The following is a 13074-nucleotide window of genomic DNA, read 5'->3' as shown; positions in this document are numbered from 1 at the left end:
GGTTCTCAAAATGGTTCAACTCCCTTCCTGATGTTGTTGACGTGGACGCCATCAGCGTGTTCCTCTCTGGGACAACCTGTGAGTCCTTGATCCACAAGCTTGGTTGTCTAAAGCCCCGTACCACCCGTGACCTGCTCAACATCACCACGAACCACGCCTCCAGCGAGGAGGTGGTAGGGGCGGTCTTCAGTGGCGGTCAGGACAAGGGTAAGGCCAAGCGTGTGGACCAAGGCGAGGGCCCCTCCACGCAAAGGGGAAAGAAGAACAAGAAGGATCAGTGTCGATCAGCCAACCTAGCTTTGGTCATCGTGGCCGATCATGTGGGCAAGCAGCCCAAGCAGGGCCAACCTGACCACTTCGACAAGCTCATGGAGAGTCCACGCACTAACCATGCCTACCCTGTCAAGCACCTCTACAAGGACTATGAGCTCCTCAAATGCTTTTTGTGGCACGCCGACAAATCGAAGGAAGGAAAGGGCAAGGAGGCAGCGGCCAACAAAGGAGGCACAGCGGGCAGGGATGACGATGGCTTCCTGAACACTGAGGAATGCCTCATGATCTTTGGGGGAGCTGACGCCATCCACTCTAAGCGCCAACATAAGGTACGCTATAGAGAAGCATGTGCCACCGAGACGGCCATCCCCTCTTTCCTTAGCTGGTTGGACTCCCCGATCACTTTCGATCAGAGAGACCATCCTTCCCACATCGCTTGACCAGGTCACTACCCACTTGTCGTCAGCCCCATTGTCCGCAAGAAGCGCCTCACCAAGGTGCTGATGGACGGAGGCAGCGGGCTCCACATTCTCTACATCGACATCCTCGACACCATGCGCATCCCCTGGTCGGAGCTTCGCCTAGTGAGCTCTTCCTTCCACAGCATGATCCCAAGGGCTTGGGCATACCTGCTCGGGCAGATCGACCTACCCATCATGTTTGGCGACCGAGCCAACTTCCGCTCAGAGGTCCTCACCTTTGAGGTGGTGGACTTTCTAGGGTCCTACCATGCCATCATGGGGCGGCCATGCTATGCCAAGTTCATGGCGATCCCCAACTACACCTACCTCAAGTTGAAGATGCCAGGACTGAACGGCATTATCATTGTGGGTAGCACTTTTTCTCACGCCTACACGTACGACCACGAGCATTATGAGCTCGACACTGCCATCATCAACTCCACCGAGCTCCCAGAGCTTGGGAATTCATCAACTCAAGTAGTCCCAGACTACAATGAGCCGACCTCATCGAGTGCCTTCCACCTGACGAAGGAAACGAAGGTGGTGGGGATCGACCCTACCGACTCGACCAAGACAGTGCAGATCGGGACCAAGGTTCCAGCCAAATAGGAAAGCTAGCTCGCCGACTTTCTATGCGCCAACCATGATGTCTTCACATGGAAACCTTCTGACATGCTAGGCATACCAAGGGAGGTCGCCGAGCATGCATTACGCCTTGTCCCGGGCTCAAAGCCAACCAAGCAATGCCTGTGTCGCTTTGACGACGAGAGGCGGAGGGCCATAGGCGAGGAGATCGCCAAACTCCTAGCAGCCAGATTCATCAAAGAGGTATGCCACTCTGACTGGCTAGCCAATCCTGTTCTTGTGAAAAAGAAGACCAGGAAATGGAGAATGTGTGTTGATTATACTGGCCTTAACAAGGCATGTCCGAAGGACCATTTTCCTTTGCCACGCATAGACCAGATAATCGACTCCACCTCAGGATGCGAGATCCTCTCCTTTCTGGACGCCTACGCTGGCTACCACCAGATCGTGATGAAAGAGTCTGACTAGGTCGTGACTTCATTCATCACCTCGTATGGTTCATACTGATATGTAACCATGCCTTTCGGTCTAAAGAATGCTGGCGCCACCTATCAACGGTGTATGCAGCGATGCTTTGCCGACCAAATTGACCCACCTGACCAGCCTAACCAAGTTGAGCGCCCAAAGCCAACAATTGCCGTCTATGTAGATGACATAGTGGTGAAAATGGCTCAAGCTAGCGACCTGATCGCAAACTTGGCTACAACATTCGTGAACCTTCGAAGGTTCAGCATCAAATTGAATCCTAAAAATGTGTTTTTGGGGTCCCAAAGGGGAAGCTGCTCAGATACATCATGTCCAAGCGTGGCATCATAGCCAACCCCGATAAAATCTTGGCCATCTCCAAAATGGGCCCTATTCACAACATCAAGGGCGTACAGAGGCTCACTGGCTATTTGGCCACCCTAAGCCGATTCATCTCCTGACTAGGCGAGCAGGGGATGCCTCTCTATAAACTTCTCAAGAAGACAAATGCATTCGTCTAGACTGAGAGGGCACAGTAGGCTTTGGAGAGCCTCAAAGCATCACTGATGTCGGCCCCAATCCTTGTCGCTCCCGAACGAGGAGAACCTATCCTCCTCTACATCGTGGCAAACAACCATGTTGTGAGCACCACCCTCATCGTCGAAAGGGAGGAGCCAGGAAGCCCCTCGAAGGTTCAATGACCGATCTACTTCATTGGTGAGGTACTTACCGACACCAATGCTCGATACCCCTAGGTGTAGAAGCTTTTGTACGCCGTGCTGATGGCGACCCAAAAGCTCCTGCACTACTTCACCGACCATGAAGTCATGGTCGTCACCTTATTCTTGCTCGAAGACATCGTTCACAACCACGATGCCGTGGGTGGATCTCCAAGTGAGCTCTTGAGCTCATGGGCACAACATTAGGTATATCCCCTACACTACTATTAAGTCTTAGGCTCTCACCGACTTTATCGTCAAATGGATGGAGGTCCAGCTCCTAACCCCAGATGTCAACCACGAGTACTGGACGATGTACTTCGATTGGTCGGTCATGGCGCCTGGCTTAGGGGCTTGAGTGGTTCTAATCTCCCTAGATGGGAGCAGGCTCCACTATGTGACCCGTCTCCATTTCTCAGCCTTAAACAATGCCACGGAGTATGAGGCCCTCATCAATGGACTACGCATCGCCATCGAGCTCGGCACTACATGGCTATATGTCCGTAGTGACTCAGAGTTGGTCGTTGACCACATCATGAAGGAGTCCTCCTGCAAGAGCCCTCTCATGGAAGCATATTGCCAGGAGGTGCGCAAGCTCGAGGACAAATTCCAAGGGATCAAACTACATCATGTCCCCTAAAAGGACAACGATGCCACTGATATTTCCTCGCAAAATTGGCTGCCAGGTGGGTGTTGTCTCTAGATGGGGTCTTCATCAATGATCTCCATGAGCCGTCTGCCCGCATTCTGGAGGATCTGATCTAGATGCACTCCAACACTAATCTGACACGCAGGGGCTCTGACCTCCCAACGTGCCTCGACGCCAACCAAGTGCTCAGCGGCTCTGACCCAGGCACCTTCATGACGACATCACCCACAGACATCACCATAATGGTGCTCGATCTGATCGACTAGAGAGCACCACTGCTCACCTACCTCCTCGAGTAGGTTTTCCCATCAGAAAGGACTTAAGCACGATGAATCGCTCGATGCACCAAGACATTCATCGCCATTGGTGACAAAGTTTATAAGCGGAGCCCATCAGGAGTACTCATGAGGTGCATCCCGACCGACCAAGGGAAACAACTTCTCCTCAAAATCCATGCTAGAATCTATGGACACCATGCGGCCCTGAGGTCATTGGTCAGGAAAGCCTTCCGCCAAGGTTTTTACTATCCCACCGCACTATGAGATGCAGAGGAGGTCATCCACAGGTGTGAAGGATGTCGGTTCTACGCTCGGCAAACTCATTTGCCGGTGCAGGAGCTTCAAACCATCCCCATCACCTGGCCATTCATGGTCTGGGGCCTCAACATGGTCAGACCCCTCAAAAAGGCCCCGGGTGGCTTCACTCACCTGCTTGTAGCGGTGGACAAGTTTACCAAATGGATAGAGGCAAAGCCCATCACCAATATCCGCTCAGAGGAGGCGGTCAAGTTCTTCCTCGACATCATCTATCAGTTTGGTATTCCTAACTGTATCATCCCCGACCACGGAACAAACTTCACTAGGGAAAAGTTCCTGGACTTCTGTGATGGATATGGCATCAGGATTGACTGGGCCTCAGTCGGACATCCATGAAGTAACGGTCAGGTCGAGCAGGCCAATGGCATGGTCCTCCAAGGACTCAAGCCCCGCATCTTTGACTGACTCAATAAGTATGCTGGGCGATGGGTTGCAGAGGTTCCAATGATCCTCTAGAGCCTAAGAACGACCCCAAACAGATCTACGGGGTTCACACCTTTCTTCCTCGCCTACGAAGCTAAAGCAGTGTTGCCCTAAGACCTCGACCACGGCGCCCCAAGAGTAAAGGCCTTCAACTGAGACTGAGCCACGGAGGCTCAGTAGGACATAGTCGACCTACTCAAGGAGGCTCATGAGATGATTATCATCCGCTCCGCTCGCTACCAGCAAACTCTCTGTAGGTACCATAAAAGAAAAATTAGGGGGAGGATCCTCGAGGACGGTGATCTCATACTCAGGAGGACCTAGTCCACCAAGGACAAACATAAGCTCTCTCCTCCATGGGAAGGACCCTACATGGTGATTGAGGTGATCCGACCAAGCACCTACCTGCTGAAGGATGACAATGGCAACGTTCTCACCAACACATGGAACATCAAACAATTATGTCGTTTCTTCCCCTAAAGCTCGGTCTTACCGTTTTATTTCCATTTTGCTCCTACAACACCCTAACCCAAGCACTCTTAGCCTGGGTTGGTCAGGGGCTCCATGGGGGTACGATACCATCCTTCTTTTTTACTATCATATAGTAATACTTTTTCGCCCAAATGAAAGGGCGTCACCCAAACGAAAGGGCATTCCATTCCTTTGATTATCCTAGGTAACTTACATTTTTACCTCCCGACCAATCACACCCCGCCACAACCTACAGTTACGAGCAGCTGAGCCTCGCAGGCCACGCCCAGGTTCTTAAGGTTGTAGCCTACGGGTCAATGGGCAGGTGCGAAAAAGAAAGGACAAGAAACTAAGCTATGCGAGGGTAAAAACAAGGGCGGATGGGACAAGCTTCCCCTCATGAGTGATTTCATCACAAAACGAACTCAGAATATTCACAAATGTAAAACTGTTCACACGGGGTCTTCCCCACAAACTTGTTTTTTACATGAATTAACTATTTCTACTCTAACTATATTATGGCCGCCCATGGCATCGGCTGACGGGATGGTCGACAAGGATGAAGGCAGCTTGCTTCCGGTCTGGACGACATTCGGCTCGATCGGAGGTGGGACAATGCTCGCCTTCGACCCGGTCTCCACTCCTTCTGCTGGCTGAATGACATCTTCCTGGCACACATCTTCAGCCATGCTCGAACAGCGAGCCTCCATCACCCACTATGTGGAGACTTGCTCGGCAACCATCTGTGCATATGGCACCAAGCTCTCCCCCAGTGCATGGATTTCATCTGTGCTCCACCCGTCAGCGTACCCTCTATAGATGGCAATGAAGTCCAAATTAAGGTGATGGGTCACTACCGAGGTCAACACCCTTGATGTCCCGTAGAACATGCCATTGGAGATGAGCGCTCAAACTTTGTTCGGGACCTCCGCCAGCTAGATGGCGAGTGTACTGGTGCTCGGTCCTGACCTAAACACCTCAGAGACGACCACCTGGGTGACGTTGCAAATCTGGTCAAGCTCTCCCTCAAGGGCACATCACTCCTCAAGGGACTAGGCTAGCGCCTCCATGCCCCAACCAACCACCGCTTTGGTCATCTCCAGACTCCAACTCTTGCTCCAGAGAGCCGATCTTTCCACCTAGTTCTAAAAAAAGGCGACAAATTTAGAAGCAAAGGAGAGAAAAAAATCAAGGCATCAACCAAAGCTAGAACATATACATACCAAGACGGGTGCTTTCAAGGATGGAGAGTCCTTCCTCTTGTTGGGTCACCTTCTTGAGTAGTCAAGCGTTCGACTCCTCTACCTCGAGCACCTGCCCCTGGAGCATGACCACTTCTTGTTCAGCATCCAACTAGGCCTTTTGCTCTGCCTCTAGAGCCTCCAAAGACTGCTAAAGCACCACCTTGCTCTCCGCCAGGTGGACCTTCACCATGTTGAGTTCCTGCTAGGCAGTAGTCACCCGCTTGACCGCACGCAGCTCCAAAGCTCATGCTCCCGTCGCCTCGGCCGCCCGGTCTTGGGACTCACGGCAAGCAGATTCCAACTGGTGCCTGAGCTCAGCAACCTACCATGACATTGTTACGTCCTGCTCCATCCGACCGTGTTCCTCCCAAAGAAATTGGGACTTACGGATCGACATCATCTCTAAATCTTGTAAGGCAAGAAGCAGACATGTTAAGACAACCATTGAAAGGCCAAGGAGTCAAGGACAACACCAAAAATGTAGAGAACTTACCTCTGCAATGCATGCCAGATCGACTGTCATGGCCTGATGGACAAGCTCAACCCTCTCCAAACCCTCTCTAAGGCCTCCTTGAGCCTCCCCTTGGCAAGGGCGAGATCAGACTCCATCGATAGTCCTCTCTCCCTAAGCAAGTGCCAGAGCTTCTCCTCCTCCTCCTCACGAAGGATGAACTAGGCCTTTCTTGGCTCGCTGGGGCAAGGCCACACTAGCTCTTGGGTCGCCCTCGACCCACTGGAAGATCCGGCAATTACAGCGTCATGCGATGACCGGATCATCACCAACTCCCATGATGGCGGGATAGCTGGTGGCTCCACCCAAGTACCTGCCTCACTAGAATAGGGGACTCCACCACCTAGAGTCCATGGCTCATTGGTAGATGCTCTACCTCTGGTCTAGCCATGTCTCCTCCTGACCCCTCCAGCTCTAACTAGGAGGGTGAACCATGCACACCTTCGCCGAGTAAGGCAGTGAGCCCGGTCTCCCTCCTCTCCTCCTTCGTAGTTGTTGGGGGAGGGATCATGAGGGTCACCTCCAACCCAACCTCTGCTGGCACCATGGGGATCACTGCCATCACCACCACCGGCGCTGCCGCCATGCTCACAATTGGACAGGAAGACGCAACCCCCAGTAAGGAAGGCCACACCGCCGCCAGTCTACTTCCTCCACCGATCGTCATGACCCACTGTAGGTTGGGTCTCCACTCTTCTCACATGGGAGGTAGGGAGACTCCTAGTCCTGCTAGCCCTTGGCTGCTATCAAACAAGCATGGGTTAGTCACACTCAAAAAGCTCTACTATGAGAATAGGAGGGAGCATGAATGCCTACCTAGATGAAAGCGGTAGAGCCCTAAAGCCCCAACCAGCTGGCAGTAGGCCAACCGAACGAGGACCGCTCATGGGTCGCAACCCACGCCCCCTCGTACCGACCGAGGTAGGAGTCGACCCAGCTAGTTCCTGATCGGCCCACGAATGGTCGCGACTGATAGCTTGTGGCAAAACCACCAGAGCAACTGGCGGAACACCTCCCCCCCGTTGGGTGTCGCGCAAGCACGTGACCCCAAAGATGCAGGGGAATGAACACGTTCATCCGATCGGTCGGTGTGCTCCGCCACACTCGGAGTAGGGTGGTGCGGAGCCAATGATGCCTCCGAAGGGCGCGGCGACTGCGCCCGCTTTGCCTCTTGTTCGATGGCGGTGTCTTCACTCACGGCACACTTCCTAGACTCAGGAACATCGCCGTACATCTCTGTATCATGCCCGCCGCCAATGGGTACAGCTATGGGCTCACGGTGCTCTGCTGAGGACACAACGGTGCCCCTATCTCCTTTGTTCTCGAAGGCACTTGCGTCCCCACCCATCTTCATGGACTCCTCTGACACGAGCTCTGCCTCCACATTGCTTTGGCTCTCACTCCTTCAGACCCGCCGGCTGATCTCCTTCTCCTTTTTGAACCTCCTCCGGGCCTTCTCGGCTCTCTTCTTCTTCTTGGCAAGCGCCACCTCCTTCTAGGCAGCTTGCCGAGCTGCGCCCTCTGGCCCCCTCGGAAGGTGCGGCCAGGATTTGTAACCCATGAGTCCCTACAAAATGAGTAGCTTGAAATCAAAACAAGGAAAAACAAGGAGGAAAAGGTCACAGGAAAAGAAGAGGGGGCATACCAGATTGGACAGCTTCATAGCATGAAGAGGTCTGGGCATCCCTTCAAGGGAGTCTTTATCCCTCAGCTATAGCACCCGATCAAGTCGACTCCAGACTTTATTCTTTAGCAACTCTTCCGGCGATGCACGGTCAGGATCCATTGGGCCGATGTATTCCCACATTGGCCGTGTTCTTTCCGCCAGCGGGGCGACCCGACAGCGGAAGAAGGTGTGGAAGACCCATAGCCCATCAAGGCAATGCTACATAAGCTTCTAAAGCTCTGCCTCGATAACCTCCAACTTGTTCTGCCGATCGGCAAGACCCCACGACCAGCTTTCCCTCCTCTCTGGACTTCTTCCAGTGAACGATGGGAATGGCGCCTCCACTAGGTTCCTGATGTAGAACCACTTGCCGTGTCACCCCCGATTGGAGTCACAGGGGGAGTATGTAGGGTAGGGGGTCAATGGTTTCAACTTCTTCTGCAAGGCAAAACCCCCAACCATCGCAATCCTAGGCGGCTTCCCTTTGGATAGGGCTCATTCGCTGAAGATCCGCTGGAAGAGGTCCACATGTGGCTGCATCCTGAGGAAGGCCTCGTAGATGGTGATGAAGCCAGCGATGTGCAGCACCCTAGTCGGGTTGAGGTGCTGTAGCTCTAGGTCCCACTCGTTGAGGAGCCCATGCAAGAACCAGTGTGCGGGATACCCAAGCCCGTGCTCATGGAATGCGAGGAATGAGACGACCTCATCGGCCTAGGGTTACAGAACAACTTCCCCTGATGTAGGAGCCCTCCAATGCGCCAACTCCTTCGACGGGAGCAGCCCCATCTTAGTGAAGGCAGCCAACACCTCCTCGTCCACGGTGGAAGGCCTCTAGCTCGACATCACGCCTTGTATTCACAAATGGGTCTGTAAGTTCTTCTCTCCCTCGCTTTATCCTCTCTCCTAGAAACCGCCATGGTGCATGAATGGGCTTGGCAAAAAGGAAGAAGGAGAAGAGGCAGCAGTTGGAGAAAGGCGAAAGAATGGGAGGAAACCCCTCTCCCTTCCCCCTATTTAATGCAGGGAGGCGTGTGGTGGGACGCGTCCTGACTGATGGGACGTGCCCTGCCCAACGAAACGTCACCTAGTTAAAAAGGACATGGCCTGGGCAGGGCCCACCACTACCACAATCTTGGTGCAGGAAACAAGGCGCAACCATGCGCAAATGACCCTCCGCCTTCCCAGGCAAGGTTTGGAAGGGCCCACCAACGGGATCTCCATCGAGGAGAGACCAATGGGTCAACTGAGTCAATCAAACGGTTACCGAGAGACAGGTAAAGAGCAGTGGGATGCCCCATGTGGGCTATGTCGACTCTATCTTGAATGATAGGCCCGGGTTCCATTCGGACATATCCGATAAAGAGCTCCCCAAACCCATCACTCGAGCCATCGAGGTAACTTTACAAAACCCCTTTTTTGTTTTCTGGTGCATGATCATTCATTCATCCATTTTCATACATTCATCCCATGCATCCAAGCATTGCATATGCAATTGTTGCATCACAACGCTTCATGTTGCGTCACGAAGCGGTAGTCGCCTCATTTGATATGAGCGACGATCGACCGGGGTTCAAAGCCCGACCCATGAAGGGCTCGAGGCCACCTCGTGTCAAACAGAGTCAGGGGCGAAAAGCGTAGATGAGCCCCAACAGCCCATGCCTGATCCGCTCTAAAGCGGACAGGGTCATCTCGACCTTCTCATTCGATCCTAAACCTCAAGCCATGCCCATAGAATCTCCATCGAGGGGAGGCTAGCGGGCCACCTGAGTCGGTCTCCAGAATGGCTCGGGCATCTACCAGGAGGCGGGTTAAGGAGCAGAGGAATGCCACATGAGGGCTATGCCAACCCCATTATGAACGATGAACCCAGATTCCACTCGGACATACCCATTAGCGAGCTCACCGAGCGCGTCACTCGAGCCATCGAGGCAAGTGGCATTAGCTTAACCCCTCCGGTTGCGGAATCACGAACGGGGTGACGCACAAAACTAGACTGACCCCTCGGCCACACTTGGCCACGCTCGACACTTGGGTTGGCGACTCCGTCTCGCTCGACCCCTCGGCCACGCCCAACGCTTGGATCGGTGCCCGATGCCTAGGTTGGCGACTCCGTCTCTCACGACCCCTCGGCCGTGCCCGATGCCTGGGTTGGCGACTCTGTCTTGCCCGACCCCTTAGCCACGCCTGCCGCCTGGGTTGGCAACTCCGTCTTGCCTGACCCCTCAGCCACGCCCGACGCCTGGGTTGGCGACTCTATCTCGCCCATCCCCTCGGTCACGCCTGACGCCTGGGTTGGTGACTCCGTCTCGCCTGACCTCTCCACCGTGCTCGACGCCTGGGTTGGTGACTCCGTCTCGCTCGACCCTTTCGCCGCACTCGACGCCAGGGTTGGTGACTCTGTCGCTTCGGGTTAGGCGCTCCGTCTCACTCGACGGTGACCCACGATCTTACACCCACCGGGTGCTCTCGTAAAATGAGTATAAACAGCCCACGACTCGGCCGCGCCCGACGCTAGGGTTGGCGACTCCGTCGCTTCGGGTTAGGCGCTCCGTCTCACCCGACGGCGACCCACGATCTTACACCCATTGGGTGCTCTCGTAAAATGAGTATAAACAACCCCTTCATGACTTCACAGAAGTCCCAAAAGGGCTTAGGAGCTCCTATCGGGTTCATAAACCCAGGGTCCCCAATGGGCTTGCTTCCCCACAAAAACTCAGCCCAGCAGACGACGTAGCGACAACGCGCGCCTCCTGGGCTAGCCCAGTTACCTAACGACCGACTGGGAGAAAGGTTCGGTCTCTGATCGGAAGGCTTGGCCAAGGAGGGGACATAGTCTGACTCCAACCTCCTTTTCCGACCAGAGATACGCCGGACCTCCGCTCGTGATTCTTCCCCGACCGACATGGTTGGAGCCGACCAGGAACGACCGAACGGGGACGCCCGCTCGATGAGGACCTAAGGATCTGGTGGAGCAGATAAGGTAAGGTGCTCAAGTTAACTGCAATACCAAGGTTTGTACCCTGCCATACCCTGCACACCTGCAGGACAGTGCCGCTAGGCCATGCCAGACGGGTACTATGCAACCTTCCAAGCGTGTCAAAACCCAAATAGTATTGTGGGCGTCGATATTTGTCTTACAGTGTTGTAGGCGCTGACATTTACCATACCAAGCAAACACAGTAAAACCTACCAGACGCGTCTGGGCATGAACAGTATTATGGGCGTCAATAATCGGCTCGTACCCGATGGCATGAGCAACAAGACTGGGTAGCACACATACACACTCTCTCTCTTTCTCTAACTTGTAAGGCCATCCCCTTCACCTATAAAAGGGGATGCGCTCTCTCCCAACAAGGACGGACACTGGACTCTGTCTAGATCTGGCTCTAGAGAACCTGAGCATTCGAACAGCTCCACAGCTCTAATCTCAACAGCTACATAGAGCATACGCTCTAATACTTAGAGCACGTTAGAGCACCTGCCACTGTTAACCACTTGGTTTAGAGTCCAACCGGGCCTCTAACACCCCCTTCTCATTCCATACTTGTTTGTAACCCCACAGCAAACTTTGAGCACCTGGGCTCAGGAATAAAGTCACCGACCGACCGAAACTGGACGTAGGGCACGTTGCCTAAACTAGTATAAATCATGTGTCATTGAGCGCTAGGCCACATCCGATCACAACGCACGACAAAACTACAAATATTTACTTGTTGGTCACTTTTCGCATTGACAGATATTTTACTCAAGTTGCATAAAAGAGAGACAAGGCCAGAAGAGGACAGGGTGAAAATGACTTAGCACCTCTCGTCCTCTTCTTTTTCCACGAAGGGATTCGACACTTTTTCAACGGTGGTATTCACACGCTGCAAAAGTGACTTATGTCTTATTTGGCTACACTCGTTGTCGGTGTTTCGAATCACCGACTAGTAAATTTGTGATTTGTGCGTCTGGCCCGGATGGTGTGCTCGGAGGACACAAGAATTTATATTGGTTCGTGCAGAATGTCCCTACGTCCAGTCTGTTGTTGCTCGTGTTACCGGCACTAGTTTGTAGTAGGGGTTAGAAACAGGCGAGCGAGAGAGCAGGTCCCAAGTCTCTGGTGAAAGGATCGAACGGAGTTGAGTCTCGTTGAGCTCGTTTAGCCGTTCAGCGTGCCCTTCGTGGAGCGTCCTGCTTCCCCTTTTATAGATGAAGGGAAAGGCGCAGGTTACACGAGAGAAAGAGAGAGAGAAAAGCGAGGAGAAAGAAGGCCAATAGGGTCGCAGCGCCCTTCATCTTCTTTACGCGGGTCCCGCCGGTCCTGTAGATGATGGCGGGGATGGCTCCACGTCGCGACCCTGCTCATCACTGGCGCTATACGCGGGCGTCGTCAGCCGGTAGTGGCGCTCCATTCTGTCCCGGCGAGCGGCATGGTTAGCAGATACCCGCATCAAAAGTCGTACGGGGATTAGGTAGCATAGCGCCGGCACGCCCGACATTGTTGGCGACGTGGGTCCTCAGGTATAGCCCGTCGTGGCCGTGGGTCGCGTCAAGACGCACCTACTCCCTTTCTGGTGTCAGAAGTTTGACCCTAGGTTCGTACTCTTAGACTCGTAGTGGTTGGAGGCGGTACGGATCCCCATCGGGCGAGGCGGAATTCCCCTTCGAGGGGTCTGGCCAGGCGAAGTCCGCGCCCGAGGGGTCGGGCGAGACGAAGCCCGCACCCTTAGGGTCAGGTGTGATGGAGCCCGCGCCATTGGGGTCAGACGTGGCGGAGCCCGCGCCCGAGGGGTCTGGCGAGACGGAGCACGCGCCCTTGGGATCGGGCGAGAGGGGACCCGCGCCCTCGGGATCGGACGAGACGGGACCCGCGCCCTCGGTGGTCATGCGTGACGGGTCCACGCCCTCGGGGTCGGGTGAGGCCAAAATACGCTCTTGATCATCCATGTGAGTTAGCGTTCGCGGCTATCAGCTTTCCTCTTCTAGGTATGCTTAATACTAATACCCGACACTAGTATCCACGTTCATC

At 54.0% G+C, this 13074-nt stretch overlaps 1 protein-coding gene across 1 annotated transcript; it reads left to right on the top strand.

Moving 5' to 3' along the window:
• The first annotated feature begins 1010 nt into the window (after positions 1 to 1010).
• LOC136511124 (uncharacterized) lies at positions 1011 to 1343 on the top strand. Its single transcript, XM_066505321.1, has one exon. The coding sequence runs from the start codon at positions 1011 to 1013 to the stop codon at positions 1341 to 1343; it is 333 nt and encodes a 110-aa protein (XP_066361418.1).
• The last annotated feature ends 11731 nt before the right edge of the window (positions 1344 to 13074 follow it).

This window comes from Miscanthus floridulus, chromosome 16, assembly GCF_019320115.1.
Source record: "Miscanthus floridulus cultivar M001 chromosome 16, ASM1932011v1, whole genome shotgun sequence".
Lineage (NCBI taxonomy): Eukaryota > Viridiplantae > Streptophyta > Magnoliopsida > Poales > Poaceae > Miscanthus > Miscanthus floridulus.
Note: the sequence above shows the minus strand (reverse complement) of the source record. Positions and strands in the feature narration are given on the sequence as shown.